The following is a 22,216-nucleotide window of genomic DNA, read 5'->3' on the forward strand; positions in this document are numbered from 1 at the left end:
TTCTCTGCAGCTGTGGCTAGTCCGTGTCTTTGTTAGTGACACTTTTTGGTCCTCTGATGCATCCAGTATGGCTGTCCACCTCTTGCTGTCTGTTCCTCAGCATTAGTGATCCCACAGTGATGCTGACCATGAGCACCAACCCCCTCCCCAGCCCCGAGCTACTTTCCAGAAGCACAGGCAGCCGCCCCTGCTTCTGAGGGCCTGCTTTAAAAAGGTGTGAGTTTTATCCAGGTCTGTGGTCTGATTTTTACGGTCCTGTCTTCCGTCTGCCAATTCCGCTCACTACAAAGGCTTCTGGAAAGTCATAGCCTCTGTGTAATCTCGGGCTCGTAAAGGAAAATGTTGATGCCGTATTATCAGAGGGTGTTGTTATATGTGGCACCCACAATAATTACCCCATATGACATGTAATTATGACAGCTCTGAGCTGTCTGGGTTGAGAGACACTTCAGAATTTAATTAGCCAAAGGCAGTAATAACAAGAGACAAACTGCAGTCTGTAGCCTTCAAGTGGTAGAAATGGAGCCGCCTTCAAAAAAGGAGAGGATTAAGGAAAAAACACTGGCGTGGCAAAGTTGCCCTGCCAGAGAATGGCAGTTTGAAACTCTGCAGTGGTTCTGACATCGTGATTGTTTTCAGCTTACTGTAGTGTTCGGCTGTTGCGCTGTAAACTCAGTAACAGGAACTGTGTCTCCTCTTCATGCGATGCCTGGCGATGGAGGTAGCATCCGGTCGGTCCTTCGGAATGGTTGATGGATGAATGAAATGAACAAATCTAATTCTTCCGAACCAAGGCTCGAAAACTGACCATTGGTTGTATTTGTCAGATGGGCCCTCTCCTCCTCCCCCTCTTTATAATTAATGTAATTAGTAAAAAACAATAATTAGGTGCCAGTACTTAAAAATTGGAAGATTTACATAAAATTCTGGATCTTTCTGTGATAACACTGGACTGGTCTTCCCACTTGGCAGATAGTGGCAGCCGCCCGCTCCAGCTGGGGACTGTCCTTCTCAATCCCCACTCTGTCCCCTTCACTCCTTTTCTGCACTGCCTGCTGTCTGTGCTTGTCTGAGGTTGGAGCCTGGATATTAACATTTTTTACCTTTGAGATTGCATTGTGTGCTTCAAATCTGTGTTTCAGATAGAGCAAAAATGCTTGATTGTTCAGGCACAGTTTGTGTGTCATACTTAGGAAGTGATTTTAAGCCTCTTAGTTTTTTTATTTTTTAAGATTTTATTTATTTATTTGACAGACCAAGATCATAAGCAGGCAGAGAGGCAGGCAGATAGAGAGGAGAGAGCAGGCTCCCCACTGAGCAGAGAGCCCGATTGATGCGGGGCTCAGTCCCAGGACCCTGGGATCATGACCTGAGCCGAAGGCAGAGGCTTTAACCCACTGAGCCACCCAGGCTCCCCAAGCCTCTTAGTTTTTTTTTTCCTCAGGACTTGTGAAATGAACTGGCATGGGGTCTGGTTCATCTGGCTTAATGGGAGGGTTTCAGTTACACGTCTTACAAGTTAGTACCCATGCGTTGTCTTTTTTTTGGCCTCTCCTTTTTAGTGAGCAGAGTTTGAGCCCCCGATCAGTGCTACACTGAGCGCTCAGTAAGCAGAAGGAATGAGAGGGTGCCTTGTTTTACTGTTTACAGACTAGTTAGGGACATTAAACACAGATGCAAGCTATAGGCATTCCAAGGGCAGCGATGCAAATACTTGTGTTTATCATCTTGTTTCAGAGGCTCCAAGAATTGAGACTTCTTTGAGTGCTTATTGAAATAGAATTTTTAAAAAAGCAGACTCTTCTGGTATTACCTTGAAGAGGCATTCCGTACCATTTCTGTGTTAACTTTCTCTTTGGATAAGGTTAAATATGATGGCTTTCTGCCTCTCATGTCTGTTTCCTTTTGGTAATGTGTATTTGTCATGTTCAATGTGATTCGACAGCCATGGTTGTATCTCATAGTGTCGTAAAAATAATACATAGATACACAGAGGAAGAAGAGATGGAATAGTTCTCCATCTACATGTATTAAGACATATGTTTGCATATGACTGTTTTCATGTTGGCAGACTTTTTTTTTTTCTTCAAATGATTGATTTAAAAAATAGGATCATATAGAAATGATATATGTTCCGTTCCAAACAAGACAATAGTGAGCAAGCAGCATAAAATTAGTACCATGAATCTTTAAGTTCCAAAGCCCTATGTGAAAAATAAACCGCGGGCGGAGGAGCCAGCTGCTGAAGCCACACAGTATTATGTGGAGATAATTCTGCAGTCAGATGCCCTACCACTGAGCTATACCCCCATGTGTGGAGATAATTCCAGGTTTAGTTGCCTTCAGACTGCATTTATTTCCCCATTTAAATTGGGATTGGTCAGAACCAGGTGCCTCTTAGTAATTTTCCAGCCACCCCTACCTTTAGAATAAATTGAAGCTAAGCTATAGTGGGCCACCAGAAAAAAAAAAAGAAGTCACGCGTGTGCCACTTTAGTGTTCATTCTGACGTCGAGATCAGTGTTGCCTCTCAGCCCTGGGCCTTTTTCCTTAATAGGATACCATCAGATCAGATCAGATCATTGCTGAGAGGGACTGTGTTTTATGGGCAGCAGGTGTGTTTAGCATGATCATTAATTAGAATATTTGGCCCTGCCTCTCCTAGATTCACTCTTTATGCTTATTCCTTATTCCTTGGGGTAGAGTAGGTGTGCATTTATTTGGATAAAATGGACAGCTTGCATTTGAAAATTACCTCGTTGGGGATTTCTGCTTTGCAAATAACTGGGCAGTTAGCATGGAACTGGAGCAGACTGGTCTAGCTTTGGGGGCAGGTCAGCTAGAAAGTCATCAAAGTTCCATTCCTATTATTTCCAAGAAATGGAAATTAAATCATGTGAGCCAAAGCTGAGATTTTGAGAGAAAGGGCTTGTGCTTGTTACCCGTTTATGTTACATGGCTTAATTTTTAAGAGGTGTTGTTAAAATGTCTGTATGTTTTCTAAGTAGTTTTAAAAAAAAATGCAACACTGACTGAAACGTATTATTACCTCAGATAGAAGTTTCTTCGGTCTTTGTATTGAATTGTTTAGTTCATGTGATAAGGAAACCTTGACACCCTGAAGCGTGTGCTTCAGTTGGTGATGTGGTTTGGTAGCTGAATTGGCCAGAGTCGTGCACCTCATACATCTTTTCTGACTTTGCCATTTTTAATTTTTGTTTTGTATTGTCAGAATGGGTCTGTTTGAGGCCTGTCTTCTCATTGCCTTGCGAAAAGTCCATATAAAAAGCATCCTGAAAAAAAAAGTCTATTTATAATTGGGTGATTTTAGTCATGATGGAAAATAAAAGTAATATATAAAACAGGACTATAATATGAATTACGAAGGAATAGCATCCATATTTTTCTTTTAGAGGTTGTGATGGGAAATCAGACCTTGGGCTTACATACACCTGGTCTGTGAATAGTACCTGTTTTAAAGACTGGGGTGGTCCATGGAGGGTGCATTTGGGTGATAGAGGACATTATCCTTTTAAGAGTCTCCATTTTCTTGTTTATCAAGTGGTTTTCTGAGGGTCAGGCGCTGAAGAGTTTTCCCATTTTTTTATGGATGTCCCCTGCCCGTCATGTTTCTTCAAGGGGCCTTGGAACTTTAAAGAAGCCTCCCTTAAGGAGACCTGAAGATAGGCCTCACACCGGGTGTGTGCTGTTTCTTCGGAGGGAGGCAGCGGCTCATTTCCTAACCCTTATTCTAACATCAAGGATAAAAGATTGTGTAAGGTTTGCCTCTTCCAGAGATTTCAGGGTCCTAACAAAGTAGAAGATTCATTAAAGGTCAGATGTTTGACATTGAAAGAATTCCAAGTGTCTGAGTTTTTGGCATTTACCTTAGACCTAAATGTTACTCTGTAAGCTTGCTGTTCGCCAGAAGGCTTTTGGTCTCTGCTTTTAGTTGAGTGGTTATTTGTGGGCAGTAAGTTGAGTTGGTGGAAAGAATGGCTTTTATTTGATATTTTGATTTCTTTGTTCCCTCTGTGGTGGAGGGAGTGAATAATAACTGTTTGAGGGCTTATGAGGTGTTGGGAATGGTGCTAAGCACTTATATACATCATTTCATTCAGTAATCATACACCCCATAAGGTCGTGATCATTTTTACTGACAGAACCAGAGACGAGAAGGGTTAAGTACTTCCAGCTGGCAATCACAGGACTGGGATTTGAGTCCATTTAGAACCTTCCCGGAAGGGTAGGGTTGTTTGGGTTGGGCATGGCTCATTGTCTCGTTCAGGTAAAACAGTTGGGAGAGATTTTGGGGACTGGGTTTTGCCATATAAAATTATGAAAGTTCACTGCGACTCTTCCTATTCTGCGATCTTCGCGTTGGTTCTGGAGGGTGATAGTCTTCATTTTGGATCTGCAGCTTCTGAAAATTGCCAACCAGGTGCTGGTGGTGGTGGTGGTGCCTGAGGCTTGGAGGCAAGAGTGGAGTTGGAAGGAGGAGTTGGGAGTGAGGTCATCTGAGGTCCGGTTCACTAGAGCTCCTCCCTTTCCCTAGGCCAGTGGTTCTTTCCCTGAGATTAGCTGCAGGGGGAGTGGTTCCCACTGGGGTCAGTGGCTTTGGACCCAGACAGAGTAGCCTGGGTTCCCTGTCCCCTGGAGCTAGGAGATGACCTTTTGGTCAGCCTTCCTTTCCTCCCAAACCCCGCCTTTCATTTTCATTCAAAAATTACATCACCCCAGAGGCACAGTTTTTGTGTCTGAAGAAATCTAAAAACTTATTGTAAGACTTGAACCTATTAGCTTGTTTGTTTTTCATGCTGAATTTATAATTATGTCTTTTAAGTAATGCCAGAATGACAAGAAAAAAACACCCTAAGTTTATCCTTAAAAGAGAAAGAAAATGGTCACTTGGCTACGGGAGCATTTCTTAAATCTCTCACCTCGGCTAGCTTCTTGTTGGGTGTGTGTGGGGGAATACAGAGTTAAGTGGCCTGCAGGGTTTGTACCCTGAGCCATGATACCACACCCATTTGCTAGCCAGTTCCTCTTTTCTTTGTTTGAGATTGATGAAGGGCTGTTTGGACTTTGTCTCTCCTCAAGATGTTAATTATATGTTTCAAAATCATGTGTTCTGTTAAAAATCACTTACGCATAGCCTTGGAAAGAGAACTGGAGGCCGGGAGTTGCTTCAGGGGTGCAGAATATTGTTTTGGAGGCCTTGGGAAATAAATCTTAAGAGTTAGTTCATTTACCACCAAGACATATTTAGTCAGTGTATATAAACAAAAGAAGTCACAGTGTGCCTGGACGTTATTTGTCCCAGATGGAGTTTAAACTTGGCTCATTATACTGCACTGATGTCATGGCGCATAAACGGGCCTGCGGATTAGAGCCGTGCAGAGAGTCGCTGTGTGCTTGTGTGTGCCGTGGGCAGCTGAGGAGGAGGGGAGGGGCTGGCCGGAAAATCTTTGTCACATTTTTCCTTCGTTGTCTGCAGAGAAGAGTGTGTCAGTCTTGAATTTGGACTCGGTGCAAAATGAGAGAAGAATTGGAATAATCTGTTCATTTGTACAAATTGGTATGTGTGTGCGCCCAGGAATCTCATCATCTGGGGCCCGAGAGTACAGATGCGCGCCAAGCTTTCCAGCAGTTGCTTACAGAGCTCTGGTACCAAGATCTAGAAAGGAAAATCTGAAAGCATTGCATTTTTGAAGAGCGTTTTTCAGTCTGTTGCTCTCAAAACGTCAGATCTGGACAGTTTCTCTAAACTTTTAAATGGTCTTAAGTATCCAGCTGTATAATTCTGTTTTCCTGAAATGTATGGGGGATAACCTCCCAAGCTCCTTGCTTAAGTGTTTAAAAAAGGCAAATGCCTGATGCTTCTTAGAGAATCTGGCCAAGTTTAATTCTTGCTGTGTGCTTTGAGAAGGCAGCTGATGGATCAGAAAAGGGTCTTCTGGAGTTCTGAGCAGTTGGTAGGAAATTTCCACATACTGTGGTATTATTTTATTTCTTTCTATTGCTGACTTCCATTAGTCTAATCTTAATTAGACACGATTCTAAGTAACTCAAACCATTTTGTAGATGTAAAGGGCATACTTAGATTTCAGAATTTATGTGAATGGATTCCAAAGTCACTCCGGTTGCCTGAATCCAGGGAAGCCCAACAGACACTGGGATGCAAATGAGTTGGGAGGTGAGCTTTTAAGAAAAGCCAGGATGTTTCTCAAACTGAAATCTGGTCAGAGGTGAGAATTGTCTGTGTGGTTTTGTTGGGTGGTGGTGGTGGTGTTTTGGAGAAGATAAAATGCAGATTTCCATAAAAAGCAGTAACAACTTTTTTTTAAATACTCTTTCTTTAGAGGCCACATTTTTTCTTAGAGATTGGTCACTGGTCCTTACCAGCACCGAAGGTTCTAGATTATGGAGGTGCAGTAACATTTCCCAGACCCTAGCGTATGACCTATTTGTATTCACTTCTGATTGGATGTTAGTGTTCATATGCTAGCAAGCAATAGTAGTGTTAATTTCAAGCAATTGAAAAAGTATAGTAATAGAGAAAAGTCAGCTCTAGAATATTGAATGATTAAATAGTGGGACCTGATTTCCTGTCAGTTATAAGGATGAGAACATTTCTTCATAGATATATTATTTCTTGATTATTTCTTTGGGGAGGGAAGAACAGTGTAAAATGAATGACATGGCCAATGTTGAAACCCGTCTAAGAAATATTAGAATATTGGGAATAGAGGCAGTTGAATGTTTCTTCCCTGATCTGGGCTTGAGATTCTGATAATAGAGATTCTGATAAGTTCAGTGCATAGCTTACCAGAGGGGCGCGACAGGAAGTAGCACATCGGTGTGAATGGGATTACACTTTCTCAGCCAATCGAAAGTAGACAGGAGGAGGCTGGACCTGAATGGTGGGAGACTGTCATGTGCCATGCACATGCGGGGGGGGGGGGGCTGGCTAGGTGGAAAGTAGCCTGAACTGCACCTTCCCTGTTAGTGTGGCCAGAGCCTAGCCTGTGTACGGTGGGGTGCGTTGATGGAATTGAGGGGGAGAAGGGGGCTGTGTCTTAACCTGGTAGACATTTTTCACAAGGATTAACCCTGAAGTGGTGTTGACAAGAACCAAATTTTGTTTCCAGCGAGCCTAATTGTCAACTAAAGGAAGAAGAGTTCTAGTGTTAGCACTGAGAGCTATGAGCAGAATGTATTTAATACAATTAAAATTATTTAAGTAAATGTGGTGCTTCAAATGCACCAAGGGTATTTGGTAGCTCTTACTTTAGCCGGGGAAACTATACTTAAGCTTGCATAGAATTTTGGTCTTTTTATATTCTTGGTTTTTATCTTGAAAGTCCTGTAGTTGAAATCTTAGACTCTGGCATTTGTGGCTCTCTTAAAAGAGGCTTTTAACCTAGTTTTGGCCATCTATATTACATTTCGCATTTTTTCCATTTAAGTTAAGGCTATATTTTTATTCTTAAACAGCAGCCCTTTTTGTAATAGAATCTCTTTATTCAGGGCAGTGTACAATTAGAGTAGAAATGTATGATTTCTTACAAGCTGCCATTGTATTCTCTTTATAGCCTTTAGCACTATCTATAAATGTTTTCTTTCTTTTTAAACTCTACCCCCTCTCTACCCCTCTTCATCCTGCCTAAGTTCTGTTTGTCAGCCTGAGGTGAGCAGAACTTTGTATTCTCCAAGGCTCTATTCCCAGTGCCTGGAGGAATGCCTGACGCATTCTTGTCACTCTTGATATTGGCTAAATTAATAGAGATATCATAGTCATTCTTCTGAGGACTCTCATGAAGTGGGCTTTTGGAACTCTTCTGAATGTATAGAGTTTCAGCAGGCACTGGCATAATTTCAGTGCATAAAAATGTCCTCACTGGTTTATCTGATTTCTTTTCCCTTGGTTACTTATTAATCCATTCCTATCTTTTTGTTAATCATAGCTGGCTTTGGAAAGCGCAGCAGCTATAGCTGCCATTGTCCCAGGAGCCCTCTTTTACTTTTCTTATGCCCATTGTTGGGGCATGAGAAGTGGCATCTGGTGATTGTGATAGCCCGTGATTCACTCCGTGGTCCGTCTTAGGAATCCAGGGGAGTTCAAGGACGTGATAAGGACTTGATGAGAATAAACCTGACTCAGTATAAAAGCCATTGTTGTTAGTTGAGGTTTCCCTTACCACCCAACTATCATATTGGGAGTTACGGGCCCTGGCATAGGGAGTGGGCTTGGGTTTCCCAGAACAGATCTCATCCTTAGAGCCCGTCTTGGAGACCTGCCCTTGACCTGGTGAAGTGAGTTCTTCTCTCCTTGTAACTGTTTATTAAAGTGAGAATCAAAGAATTGATTTTGTGAAGCCCATGCTTATCAGAGAGGCTATTTGTGTAATAGAAGAGCCTGCATTTTGGTCAGGTGGGACTGGTTTCCAGGGCTAACTCAGTCGTTTTGTAGTTTCGTGACTTTACACGAGTCACTTAACCCTCTTTTAAGCCTCAGTTTTCCATCTATATAATCTGGTTAATAGTACCTACCTGGCAGACCACAGGGGTTTAGCAGTAGCTGTGTAGAAATCCTTGTAGAAAAAAAGCTGTTAAAAGGAGTTGATAAAGTAGCCCACATCATTCTGAGCTAATTTTAGAGATAAGTAATAGTCCGTTGAGGGCGACAACTTTTGAACCTTCCATTCTTTGAAGACATCAAGAGTACTAAAAATTTGGAAGCGTTGGTATCTTCTCGCTCCTTGCTTTAAACTGAACAGGTCTGGGGGTGTCTGGCTGGCTCAGTTGGTGGAGGGGGGGACTCTTGATCTCAGGGTTGTGAGTTCCAGCCTCACGTTAGGTGTTAAAATCTTAAGAAAAGAAGAAAATAAACTGAACGAGTCCTAAAGCCCAGGAAGAAACAAAACAAGACTGTTTTGTCCTACCAGTGTTAGAGACCGAGCAACAGCTTCAGTACCATGTGTGTCCCTGGTCCTTGACCCAGTGAGTAAGTACTTCTTTGGGCTTCCTGGTCTTGTGTGTGTTTTTCCTGCCAGCCTTGGAGTCAGGCTTCACTAGGACAGGTGAGCGGATAAGACAATCAGTACTTTCTCATCATCTTCTAGTACCTTTCTATTTTACCTGTCATATTTTAATCTTGGTGTATTTTCACCACCAGATAATTACTGGTTATTTGCAGCCCATCTTCTCCCTTTTCCTGATTTAGAACAAAGGGAGGGGACTCAGAAAACATATGATGCTCACTTTTCAGTTTGCTGGAGACCAGCTCTGGACTCTAGTCCAGGCACCGGGTTCTCAAAGTTGTTTATTAATGGATAGTTTGGGCCTTCCAGGGCCTGGCTGAAGCTAGTCAGGATTTCTGTGGAGTTTGGGAATTTGGTGTGTGTGTGTGTGTGTGTGTGTGTGTGCACGCGCGCGCATATCCAGAAAAAAAGTGCAGTTATTCCTCTCATAATCAGTTCTCAAAGTTGTGTATTGATGGATGGTTTGGGCCTTCTAGAGCCTGGGTGGAGCTAGGCAGGATTTCTGTGGAGTTTGGGAATCTGGAGTGTGTGCATGTGTGTGTGTGTGTGTGTGTGTGTGTGTATCCAGAAAAAAAGTGTAGTTGTTCCTCTCATATAATCAGAAGTCCCTTTTTAAGAGTTACTAGATATTCTTGGGGCACCTGGGTGGCTCAGTCATTAAGCGTCTTCCTTCGGCTCTAGGTCATGATCCCAGCATCGTGGGATTAAGCCCGAGTCAGGTTTATGGGGGAGCCTGCTTCTTCCTCTCCGCCTCCCTCTGCCCCGCCTCCCCCCCCCCCCCCCGCCCCACGCTTGCGTGCTCTCTCTCTCTCTCTCTCAAATAAATAAATAAAATCTTCAAAAAGAAGTTACTACCTATTCTTGACAGAATCCTTCCTTAGGGGGAACTCTTCTGCAGCTTTTAGGTTGTATCATTTTTTCCCCCTAAAGATACCTGTTGGGTAATCCTACATGCTGACTACAAGTGAGAATGTTCATTTATATGTAACACAGTTAAGAGTAAGACAAGCCTCACAGAGTGTGGCAAGTGGAAGAAGCTTCTGGAATGGAACAGGGTCCCCTCTCCTGGCACGGTTTGTATCTTGAGTGTCTGGCTATTGGATTTAACTTACAGGAAAACTGCAAATGTAACATTCTATCTTTGGTTGGTCAGTACTGTCCTCCCAGCAGAAGCTTCTGTGATGGGCACATATGGGGCAGGGGCTGGTTTGGTCAGGGGGCTGGGAAGCTTTTTGAGGTGTAAATTAGGAATTTGCCTCCAGGAATGATCTTCGATACCATTGATCTGGTTAATCAGCTACCCACAATTTAAATTGCAGTAGTAGCTTTCCTTTTCCTCCTCTACTGGGTAACAAACTGTGTTGGATTTATACCTTTAAGGAAAGATCTATTGACACCTGTTTTGGTAGTCTTGTTGGGCAGAGCTTTCTCAAGATGCTGTTTAAGCTTTTTGTTAAATGATATCAATTCTACTACTTGTTTTATTAAGATTTTGAAAGAATGGGTACTTACTTGTCATTAATTTTTGACAAACTTGCCTCTGATTATTTTGGGCTACTTGGTTCATGTAGCTGGAACAGATGTGAAACTGACCTGATGAAGCAAACGTAGCCTGAGTATGCTTTTATGATTTGATTAACATGGTTCTGTTTTAGTTTTTCTAGAGGAGAAGAATCTATCAGGGGTTAAAATCTTTTTTCCTCTGACAAGACACAGAATGTGGCTTGAATTGTTTTAATACTGACTTTGGAAACGCAGGAAATGCTTAGTGAGTGGACAAAAAAAATGAGGTTTGGACAGTGATAGGATGTTTTACATTCTGCATTTGTGAGAACTTGTAACAGTTATGTCTGCCTTGTGGCCAGAGAGAGAAAGGAGGGAGGGAGACAGAGTAGGGGCAGAGAGGGCAAGAGAGAGAGAGAGGGGCAGGCTGCTGTCATAGGAAAGGTTAAACACCAGGGAGCCTGCCAGGGCGTGACTCATGTGCCTCAGGGCTGGGGGATAGAAGGCGCACTTCTGCCCTCTCATTCATGTCAGTTGTCAGGGATGAGATCCCTGGACTGGTGTGTGTCAAAACTTTATTTTTTATCTCTCCTTTATTGACAGTGAAAACAACAAGGTGGTCATTGGACCTCAGTGTAATAAAATGCTTTCTTTTAAAATGATTCGGTCCCAGGATGAATGCGGGTTGCTCAAATAATGACTTTTGCTCTTACTAAGAAAAATTGATACTGGGACGCAGGAGATTTGCCTGGTTTCTGAGGTAACTTGGCAGATTATAATCTGGTTGCCATAGCAACCCAGCAGCCGGGAAAATTACAGGAACGAAACATTTGAAGAGAGGTATTTTAGTAGGATGCATAAAAGCTCTTTACCTATCACCTTTACCCCTGAAGAAGCAGGGTGGGGGTCAGGAATCGGCCTCCGTAAGCAGAGAGGGGTTATCATAAATGGCTTTTGCAGGCTTTGAATGGTGGCCTGGTGTCAGGGACGGCTAAGGAACCATTACAGACACTTTTCATGTCATGTGAAGAGCAGGTAATGTGACAGAATGTGGAGCGTACCCCAGTTCAGAAATCCCTTTTCCTGCCTGGGACTTTCCATAATACTGGTGAATTGTACTTTCAGGACCTGCATTCAGGACACATTTCTGACAATTATGAGAGCGGGGGAGGACAGAGTATTGAATTTGGGATTGTCAGAGAGTATCTGGGGCATAGTCTTGGTGTCCTTTGATTTTTTTTTTTTTCCTAACTAATTAATTCTACAGGCCTGTATTATAGGTCTTACCCCTAGAGGTTTCAACACAAGAACTGATTTCTGCTCTATTATAGTAATGTTGGAATTGGTCTAAGGACTTTTAAAAAGACACAGATAATTTTCTTTATTGGAGTGTTTTTCAAAATTCTGTTATAGTCGAGTTATGTTCTATGTCTCTGTACGAATAAAGTTAAATTGAAACTATTTTCATGTTAGGAATGCCTTTAAAAGCTCAGTTTCAAGAAAGCAATTGAAATGTTTTAATCACTCTGTAGAGATCTGAAGGGATTTCCTTTTGAGTTCTTAAAATGGCACAGTGTGTTTACATTGGTGAGAATTTGAATACTTAAGACTGAAAGATTATTGACACAGTTACTGTACAGGAAAAATAAATTGCCTTGAAGCCACCATTATAATTCAGGGTAATGAGAAGCACCAGGGAGAAGCTGGGACTGCTTTTTCCTGAATGATCTTGTTTTCTCCAGTTAATGCATTTCCTGATTTAAATAATTTTAATATCCTAACAGTGTCTCCTGTGGTGAATTATTAGAAGAAACAAAATACATGGATATTAAAGGTTTAGGTTTTAAAGATGAAATGGGTCTGATCTCAAACACATTTACGGAACAGAAATGTAGGTACATGCAGTAAATAACGTTGACTTTAAAAAAAAAAAGTTGACTTTTTAAATTGAATATTATGAAAGCTCAATTTCTAAGTTAAAATATTGTTTGCACTGGTTTTCTTTGTGTTTTTATGACTTTGATTATTCATTCAGTAGAAATAGTTATCAAGTGCTTATTCTAGTCCGGGTACAGTTTTGAGCCCTTAAGTCCTTACAGAGTCAATATTAAAGAAGCAAAGACAGACCCTAGAATAATTGTGGAGCTCTCTGGAGTTGTCAGTTCTAGGAAGGGGATGTACAGATGTATAGATGTGTGTGAGGGCACACACACCTGTATTACGACACATGGTGGGAGGCCTGTCCTGTCCTGAAAAGCTGATGCCACTCCTTAGGCTGACAGGAATGAATAGGCGTGAGTCACTGGTCAGGGAAGGAGTAAGGTGGGTGACAGGCAGAGATGAAGAAGGACAGGGAATGGTACGCCTGACGGTTTCGACACAGGGAGGGACAAGGCTTGCTCCGAGAACCCTAAGATGAATGTGACACTGTCCTCTGTCCAGTTTCCAGAAATGGACAGTCATTATTTTTGTAGTGTCAACCTTGCCCTTGGTGTGATATTTCACCTCAGTTTTTAAGCTTAGATTATGTCCTTTGATTTGTATTTAGATGTAAATCCAGTGATTTTTTTTTTTTTTTTCCTTTTGTTACTTAAAGAACTAGATAGATGAGATCTAAAACTGAGGCTCTTGGAAGAACATACTTTGCCATTGCTCTGCATGGTCTAGCCTTTAAAGTTGCCTACTTAGATGAAATATTAGGGGCGCCTGAGTGGTTCAATCATTTGAGTGTCTGACTCTTGGTTTTTGGCTCAGGTCATGATCTCAGGGCTTGGGGGTTGAGCCCCCCATGGAGCTCTTCGCTTCAGCAGGGGAGTCTGCTTAAAGGGTCCCTCCCTCTGCCACTCTCCCACTCTTGGGTGCTCTGGTGTGCGCACTCTCTCTCTCTCAAATAAGTAAATAAACTTTTTAAAATAAATATTAAAGTTCACTGACATTTAGATAACAGATTAAAAATTTTGAGTGAGACCTATTTATAATATTATTATTCGTTTATTTTATAGTGTTTATTACTAATTCCAGAACTTATACAGATACTTTATGTTCTGAACATTTTTCTTACAAATTGCCGCCTTCGTTACACAGTGGACTCCTACAACCCAAGTCAGTAATGGACACTTAGGAAGAATGTGTACCGCAGTGTTTGCCCAGAGCCACGTTTCTCTGTGTCTTTTTTCCCTTATAAGCATAGTATCTGGTCTCGTTTCTTCTTGATTTCTGATTTCTAAATTAGTGAAAGAAAAAAAGGAATTGTGTGAGAGTAAAAAAAAGTTGAGCTTTTAAGGTACCTAACATCATAACCAACGCAGGAGAATTCACTTAGCTAAATTCAAGTGGGTATACTGACCCCCTTCAACTCTGAACCAGGTCTAAGACCTATCCTGAGTTTTGTGTTGATACAGAGTTCTGTGCCACACACGTCCTGTCTAGGTCATAAATTCAGGTAATAAAACTGTGGAAGAGAAGCCCCAGATGCTCTAGTGTTAAATTGAAATTAATGTGTTATTTTGCAGGTCATTCTCGTTCAAGTTAATCCAGGTGAGACTTTCACAATAAGAGCAGAGGATGGAACACTTCAGTGCATTCAAGGTAAGGAAATTCTTGTAAGCCTCTAACCAGAGGAGTTTCTCTTTTATTTCTTGTTTTAAGGGAGTAGAGTTGTTCTTTGTGTCTCCATATCACTTATCTTGGATTTTTAAAAACGTTTTACTCTTTTTGTGAAATAGAGTCTCGATGCTAATGTAGGCTTATGATAAATAAAGGGGCAAAGGTAAATACCTCTAGTGTTCTGTTGACTTTTAAGTGAGTGAGTTTAACTTGGGAAGGCTTTTGCAGTATCTTTTAATATATTATGGAATTTGGAAACTGTTGAGATTTTGAAGGACCTCAAATTTTCCATTGAGAACAATAACTTTTTCAAATTAGTTAAAACTTTCAAATACATAACATGAGGCCAACGACATGATGTTTTTTGAGGTAAGATCTGTAGTAAGTACCTGTTACTTGTTTTACTGATTAATGGATTGCTCCAAAATCTAGAGGCTTAAAACAACAACATGTATTATCTCAGTTTTTGTGGGTCAGGAATTTAGGCCCAGCTTAGCTGTGTCCTACAGCCCTGGGCCTCTCAAGATACCGAAAGCCAGGTATGGGCTAGAGCTGCCATCCTTGAAAGGCATGTCTAAGGGTCAGTCTGTTTCCAGGCTTGCTTGAGAGGTTGGTAGGGTTTAGGTTTCTGTGGGCTATTGGCAGGTGGCTTCCCTCAGTTCCTTGCTAAGCCTTCTCCGTGAGGCAGCTGGCTTCATCAGAGTAGCAACTGAGGGCAGGGGGGTGATACCAGGTCCAATCCACTTGAGAAAGGGAATTTGCACAGTGTGGGAACACCAGCAAGCCAGAATCATTGGAGGCCATCTTAAAAAGCTGCGCATCATGGTCCATCCCCTGTCCCTAACAATTCATGGCCCTCCATATACGGAATAGTCCCTCGGAAGTTCTCTAAATGTCTTAACTCCATTACAGCATCAGCTCAGAGTCCAGAATCTTGTCCTCTAAGTAAGTTCCAGCTGTAGGTGACACTTCCTTGGGTGTAATTCTTTAAGCGTAGCTCCTAGGGCATTTCGGTTACTTCCTGTTTGTATAATCCAGTGCCGCCTCTCTGTAGTTCACTTTGGAGAGAAATGGCTTAGATACTCCGAACCACAGGATGCTCAGTCCAGATACATAGTTAGTCTGAAAACACTGCTGTGTCGAGGGGCGGTGTTTGCAGTAGCTCTTTTTGGCAGTGATTGGGATTATAGGGCAGATGGCAAATTGGCATGTAATGGAATTCAGTACTAGGTTAGTGATTGGCCAAGAATCTGATCAGAGCCCTCATCTTTAATTTCTGGACTTGCTCACCAATGCAGAAATGAATGAAGGGAAATGCCCTTCAGTTTTAGTTTCTCATGAGCTGCATGAAAAAAGGTGATTTTTCTACTGCTTTTTTAATAGCAGACCATGCCACTTTGTAGTTTTGCTATTTAATTTTGTTCCTCTAGGTAAAAAAACCAGGAAAAAAACTTCTACTTTTGGAGAAATAAGTGTGTTTTCAAAGATTCAGGCCCAACCAGTTTTAATTACAGATAGATAATCCGAAATGACTTAACCGTTTTATTAATGATTTTTACATTTTACTAATGATTTTTGCATTTCTCTGACCATTATGTTCCTGAGATTGATCTTTGGTTTTCTAAGCCATTTAAAAACTGAATCTAGTCTTTGGTGATGAGTCATACAAAGAAACTTAAGGTAAAAGAAAAGAGGAAATAAATATTTTAAGATAGTATGGGATATAGAATCTTTTACCTACTTGTAGTTCTGTGATAAACAGGTATTATCAACAAATAAAACCTCAAAATCCACTTCGAAAAAGGATCATGCTAGAAAAATTAGATAAAAAGTCATTTCACCTCCATAGAATAAACCTGGTTTTTCAGTTCAGTAAGAATGAATTTGAGCTTCTGATCATGGGAACATGGGAGCCCATGAATTAACTGGCCAGTGGACTGTGTTCCTCTACAACTGAGTGTGTGTAATACTTTCTATTGAAACCATAAAAGCAATGGATTGCTGAGTAGGTCTACATATATGAAATCCACTCTTCTGTGCCACCTGCTTTTGTTGTGTGTGCATGGGTGCGTGTGTGCGTGTGCTCGCGCGTGTGTGTGTGCTCACTCTATTCACAATGGAAGCTTTGTATTTTTTCATGATGATACTTTGAGATAAGTGACATTAACACCCCATCCAGTGATTTCAGAAATGCCTTTGACTAAAGCACAGTTGGGGAGCTGTTTATCTTGGGCTTCCTCAGTCTTCCTGTCCTTTGTTCTCTTCTGAACACACATAGACTATGGTTATCTCCATTTGGGGCATGGTAGTACCTGGCCCAATTAATTGAAATGACAAGATTGGGTGCAAGGGACCAGGACAGGGAGCTAATTGGTTTGCTAGGGCTTGGGAAGCCTTGGGACAACAGAATGAATTGCCGGAGCTGGAAGCAACCTGGAGTCCAGACCCATTGACTGTCACCATTGCATAATAGGCAGTCACTGAGTGGTGGCTTCCCCCTAGCCCCCAACCCTTCTTTTGAGTTCCTGTCTAAGTTAAGTGAATGCTTCATTTCAGGTGGGTGGAGAATATCATCATAGAATGTAGTAAGCAATAGGCAATGTATTTGTAAATTCCAACACAAATTGTAACGTTATTACTCTTTGACTGTCATTAACATCCCTGTTGTTGCCCCGATTTAGCTCTTCTGTTATATTCTCTGTTAATGAGTATGATAGATAAACATGAGGCTGAGGCCCCTGGAAGTTAATTTATACACCTAAATTCCCATAGTTAGAAGAGGCAGAGTTGAGTTTCCATCCCTGGTACGTCTGACTTGAGAGCATGAACTCTTTATTGTCTTGCTCTGTGGCTTTACATCAGGGAACTCCTGTAGTAGGACTCCATTCCCTTTGGGCATGTGACAGGAGCAAGGTGGGTTCCTCTTCCTGGAATAACAGGATTCTGAGCAGGATACCAGGATGAGTACTCAGATGGCCAAGATCAAGTAGAGATGGTTTTCAGAAATTGGGTCTTTGGGATAAGACAGATTTCCCATTACCAGAACTAACAGAACACAGTATGGCACAGGAGTACTGATTTAGAATTCCTTAAGTTATTTCTGTCCTGAGTTAGGACCAGGTCCAGAGTTGGGGTGGGCTGAGCTACTTGGTGGGGCTTGCGACTCCAGCTGCTGAAGAGGAAGCGTCCAGTGGACGGGTAATGGCGGGGGGCAGTCTTCTTGCTTACCTTTTAAAAACCTATTAGGAAACCACCTGAAATTGGATCATATTGTAATGGGAAATTGGGAAAGAAGCATTTGTATTGTACTAAAGATTAGAGTGAGGAGAATGCAGCTCTAGTTGTGCTCATTCAATCCCAGCCAGCAGGTGGGGTGGTGGTGGGTGGGTGGGTGGGTGGGTGGGGGTGTGTGTGTGTATGTGTGTGTGTGTAGGTAGGTAGGTAGGTAGGTAGGTAGGAAGGAAGGAGTGGTGATTGGAAGTGGCCTTTCTGGAAATTTTGAAGTCATAACCGTCACTTATAGCACTATTGAAACTGGCGGTTTAATAACTTGGCTATTTCGGCACTGATATTTCAGCAGGTTAGGGATTGTTGCTGGGGTGGAGGGCAGGGATTGGGGTAGGGAACCAAGTTGATTGCTAGGCCTTCCTGGAAACTTTGAAATTACACTACTTGAAGTCAACCCTCTTTACTTGTAGTTGAATTTGTCTATAGGACATTCACAATGTGACTGAAAAGACAGCAGAAGCTCACTGTGATGCCATGAAAAGGCAGTTTGGAAATTCAGAGCAAATCAATATAAAGAATATGGTTACTCTGGGGGGAAAAACAAGATTTTGTTTTCATGAGAATGTCCTTGGTGATAATGAAGGAAGAAAAACACAGGAAACCTACAGTATGCTGTGAGACCAGATTCATTTCTAATGGAACATTTCTCAATATTTTCCATGAAACATGAATCATAGGTCTTGAAAGGGCCCCAAAAGGTCATAGTTTATTCTCACTTGGAGGCAGCACTGTACCTATGGCACCCTAGACAAAAGATTTTTCTTTCCTGGGCCAGATGAAAGTATAAAGAGCCAATTGTTAGGGGGGAAAAAAGGTATCTTAGCAATCAATATGAATTCTTGACTTTGCTTAAATTCAGGAATTAATAGAGGGCAGCTGCAGGTCTGTCCCATTATTTTCATATCCTTGTTTGGGCTGAGGTGCTGGCAACGCAGACTTCCTTCCTGTCCACACATGCCATCTTTTTATCTGGGCCATTTCTCTGTTCTCTGTAAAATCCTTCAGCCAAAACAAATAGTACACTTCCTTTAGGGCTCCGGATCTGTCTCTCCAGGAGCCCTCCTAGACCACTCCATTCCATCCCGACCTCCGCTTTCCTGGAGGAGCAGGTGGAGGTGGCACTGTCCCCAACAGTCTGGCTATCTGTGCGCACGGCTCTTGGGCTCTTGAATTAGACTGTGAACCTAGTTGCGACACAGTATCCTCTACCTGCTTACCAGCCCCACAGCCTCTTAATGATTGCTGACTAGATCCTTGACGGATCCTGGCATCCCATCAGGTGTGATGATTTTGCTTTTAAATTCTGTCATGGAGCCATGATAGAATTTAAAATATGTGCTGGGAGCTTTAAAATATGTAGTTCAGCACTTTTCTCATGGTCTCTCAAATCTCCATAGAAGGACTTTCATTTCCCAAAATGTTGGATAATTGAAGCTAGCCAGTTTCCTTGAGAGAAACATGTTGAGAATCTAAGGTACTTTCATATTACTTCATATTCCAATATTAAAGCTTGCAATTAAAAAAAAAAGATTTTGTTTTATTTGAGAGAGAGAAATGGAGGGGGAGTGGGAGAGGAAGAAGCAGACGGCCCCCTATTCCAGCCTGCCCCGGCTGAGCTTGGGGCCCAACATGGGACTCAATCCTAGGACTCCAGGATCATGACCTGAGCCAAAGGCAGACCCTTAACCAATTGAGCAACCCAGGCACCCCTAAAACTGCAGTTTTCATTTGTGTGTGTGTGTGTGTGTGTTTGTGTGTAAATTTGTGTTTTAAGACTTATATACAGACTGTGAGCCTGAAGAAAATAGGTGGATGTCATGGTGATAGAAGAAAAAGATTAAAGTAAAATGCTTGGGAAGCACCATTATTTTAATAAAGAATCCTATTTAAAGAAATGTAATGCTGATGCGTTTTGCCCACAAGAAATGGACACCTTTTGCAGATGTGGTTTACTCTGCTCACTTGGAGTGAGTGGGTTGAGACCTAGAAATGACAGTAGAGCGTGTGGTAGGAGGGGAGCTCGAGGAGACCCCTGCTTCGACCGGGCTGTGCCTTGGCTGCCATGACAGTGGGGCACTTTCCCCTCCCCTCCTTATTCTCTGCAAGCCTTCTCCAGCTCTGTGTTGAATTCTCTTCCTGCCCCACTGAGTGTGGGGACTGTATCATTGAACACCATGCTCTGCTCAGGGACTCTGTGAATGACGCCATGGAGAGTGGTTCCATGTTGCTGAATCTCCTCGTCTGTCCCCCACCCCTGCCCCTCTTTGTGTGATTCAGCACCCAGACTGCCACAGGGACTTAAACGTTCCTTTTTTTTTTTTTTTTTTAATTCCCTCATTTGGACTTATTTGGCACATTTAAACACCGACCTGTCATTCTTGCTAAGAATTTTATGACAGATCCCGAGGAACGCGCATCTCTGGCTTTGTGGAGAAATGACAGGAATGGTGTCAGAGCGAGGTTTTACAACCTGAGGTAGACTATAGTTTCACAAGCAAAGCTTCTATATGGTCTACTCCTTTAGGGCAGACTCTGCATATAAATAAGAAGTGCTTGTTTTACTGGCTTAAAACCAAGGGAAAAGACCTGTAGGGAATGAAGCTTGTCTGCTAAGGCTGATTGAACTCTTACCTTGGCTGACATCTGCAAACAAGTGTTCCATCAGAAATATTTGGGTGGTTTGTATGTGAGTGCCTTCCTTTCCTCTGCATCTTCGCAAGCCTTCATTACATTGTTATTTGAGTATATTTGTAGAATGTGTTTTAAGTGGAAATACTTTTTTCTTTTTACAAGACTAGAATTTTGAGAAACTGCCTTGAAAATTCACTTCTTTTGCGTTGGAGGAGGAGGGCAGTTTGTGACTGATTGCTAATCTGAGATGTTATCCTGAAGAGTTGGGGCTCCCTTGAAAATCTTTTAGAATTGCCCAGGCTAGCTCCAGTATTCCTATCTTTCTGATTGCTCCCAGACTGTATTTGGGGAGAGTTCCTTCCCAGTCCTCCAGTGAGGTTCTAAGCAGGGAGGGTCTGAGTTTCTAGGAAAACTTTGAAGTACTCCATCAGTTTGCCGGTTTATCTTATGGCTCTTAAATGGTAGCTTCAGGACAAAGCAGTTTTTTGCCTGGTGTATGTGTGTAATATTGGGTCTCAGTGTTTTAGAATATACTTGATCGCTGAAATGTTTGAGAGCTTTATTTTGAACGTGATGATTTGGCTTTTCTGTCATACATAGACATGTGCAGCCGTTACTTGCAAGCAGGCATTCTCAGGGTGGACCTAAGAGGCCTCTTTGAGACCCAAGCTTGTTGCTGAGCAACTAGAAGTTGACCAGTAGCATGGTCCCCACAAGGGCTGGTAAGTACTGGTGGGCCTGGAGCCAAGTCCAGTTTCTGGAAGGGATGGGAGGAAGGTCTGTGGTGGTACTTGCAGCTGTCATCACGTTGGGACTGAGTCCTGTCATGAGACTGGGTTACATCAGTGTCAAATTACGTTGCTTCCCGGGAGGTGTAAAGCCCCTGTCAAGGGAGGTACCCAGTGTGTCTGCTGCGTTCTGTCCTTCTCCTTCTGCCCTTGCCAGTTATCTTGATGGTTTATTGCTGTTCTTGCATTTGCATAATTAAGACAGATAAAACCTCACCCAATATTACGTTGTCAGACGTTGGCCTTTTTCTGCAAGTAAAGTTCTAGTGATTTGATCTGTTAGAAGTTGTAAAGATGATGTTTTGAAAGTCAGTGCTATATAGTATGATCCCTGGCTGTTCTCTAGCTAATGCTTAACCTCTCAGCCTCCCTCTTCTTTCCTAAGGTGGGGATAACGCTAATACGTATCCATGGCAAGAGCCTTTGTCATCACCATTATCTAGTAACGGATGCAGTTTTGCAGATTATTTTTGTTCTAAGGAGATGTCACAATAAATCGTGGGCTATGATGTGATTATCCTGCTCATGGAAATCCGTAGAAGAAGGTCTGGCCTCCATTTTACTGCCTGTGTATACTAGGCTTGCTTTCCTGGGGTCTGATGAAGGTTTATGGGAATGTATGTGTTGTTCAGATGCAAGTTGTGGATAAAACTAGCCCATTGTTCCATGCATTTAAAGTAAGCTCTGTGGTAGCTCAAGCTTTAGTTTTTGCTTTCCTTTGGGGTGATAGGTAGTTAACTCTCACAGCAGGCCCAGGCGGCCATATTGAGACAGGCCTACAGAGCAGTTCCTCTGGGTATGCCTTGCCTTTTACATTTCGATTAAATTCCATACTACATTTTTTTTTTAATTTATTTTTTATTTTTAAAGTAGGCTCCACGCCCAGTTGGGGCTTGAACTCAGGACTTTGAGATCAAGAGTCACATGCTCTATCACTGAGCCAGCCAGGGGATCCAAGTTTTATACAGATTTTAATCTGCATTTAGTGCGTCCTGCTCTTTGGCATGGCTGAAGGGCTGTAAGGCATTTGGGTAAGATCTTGGGGGTTTTGGAGCGAGATTACCTAGTTTAGAACTTCCTTGCATTTTACTTGTATATCACAGAATTAGTTATTTCTCCACACCTCTGTTTCCTTATCTGTAGAATTGGGAATGACGATATTGGTCTTGAAGTGTCACCCCGAGGATTAAATGAAATACTGTGTAGAAAGTTTCAGAGTCCTGGTAAATTCCAGTAAATAGGAGCCATTGTAAGGGCAGACATTGAATGTCTCTTCATTTTCATTACCTGTCATTTTTAAAATATCCCAGGAGAGCCTATGTGAACTTGTGGGATTGGTTAGAATTTTCTCTTAGA

The 22,216-nt window shown here is 42.2% G+C and overlaps 1 protein-coding gene across 3 annotated transcripts in view; it reads left to right on the top strand.

Moving 5' to 3' along the window:
* Nucleotides 1–22,216, top strand: part of FNDC3B (fibronectin type III domain containing 3B) — a 343,565-nt gene that overhangs the window by 80,762 nt on the left and 240,587 nt on the right. For all 3 annotated transcript variants that reach the window (XM_044251801.1, XM_044251802.1, XM_044251803.1), the window contains exon 3: nucleotides 14,060–14,135. In XM_044251801.1, the coding sequence (XP_044107736.1) occupies nucleotides 14,060–14,135 (76 nt within the window). The remainder of the gene's footprint in view (nucleotides 1–14,059; nucleotides 14,136–22,216) is intronic.

This window comes from Neovison vison, chromosome 6 (genome assembly GCF_020171115.1).
Source record: "Neovison vison isolate M4711 chromosome 6, ASM_NN_V1, whole genome shotgun sequence".
Lineage (NCBI taxonomy): Eukaryota > Metazoa > Chordata > Mammalia > Carnivora > Mustelidae > Neogale > Neogale vison.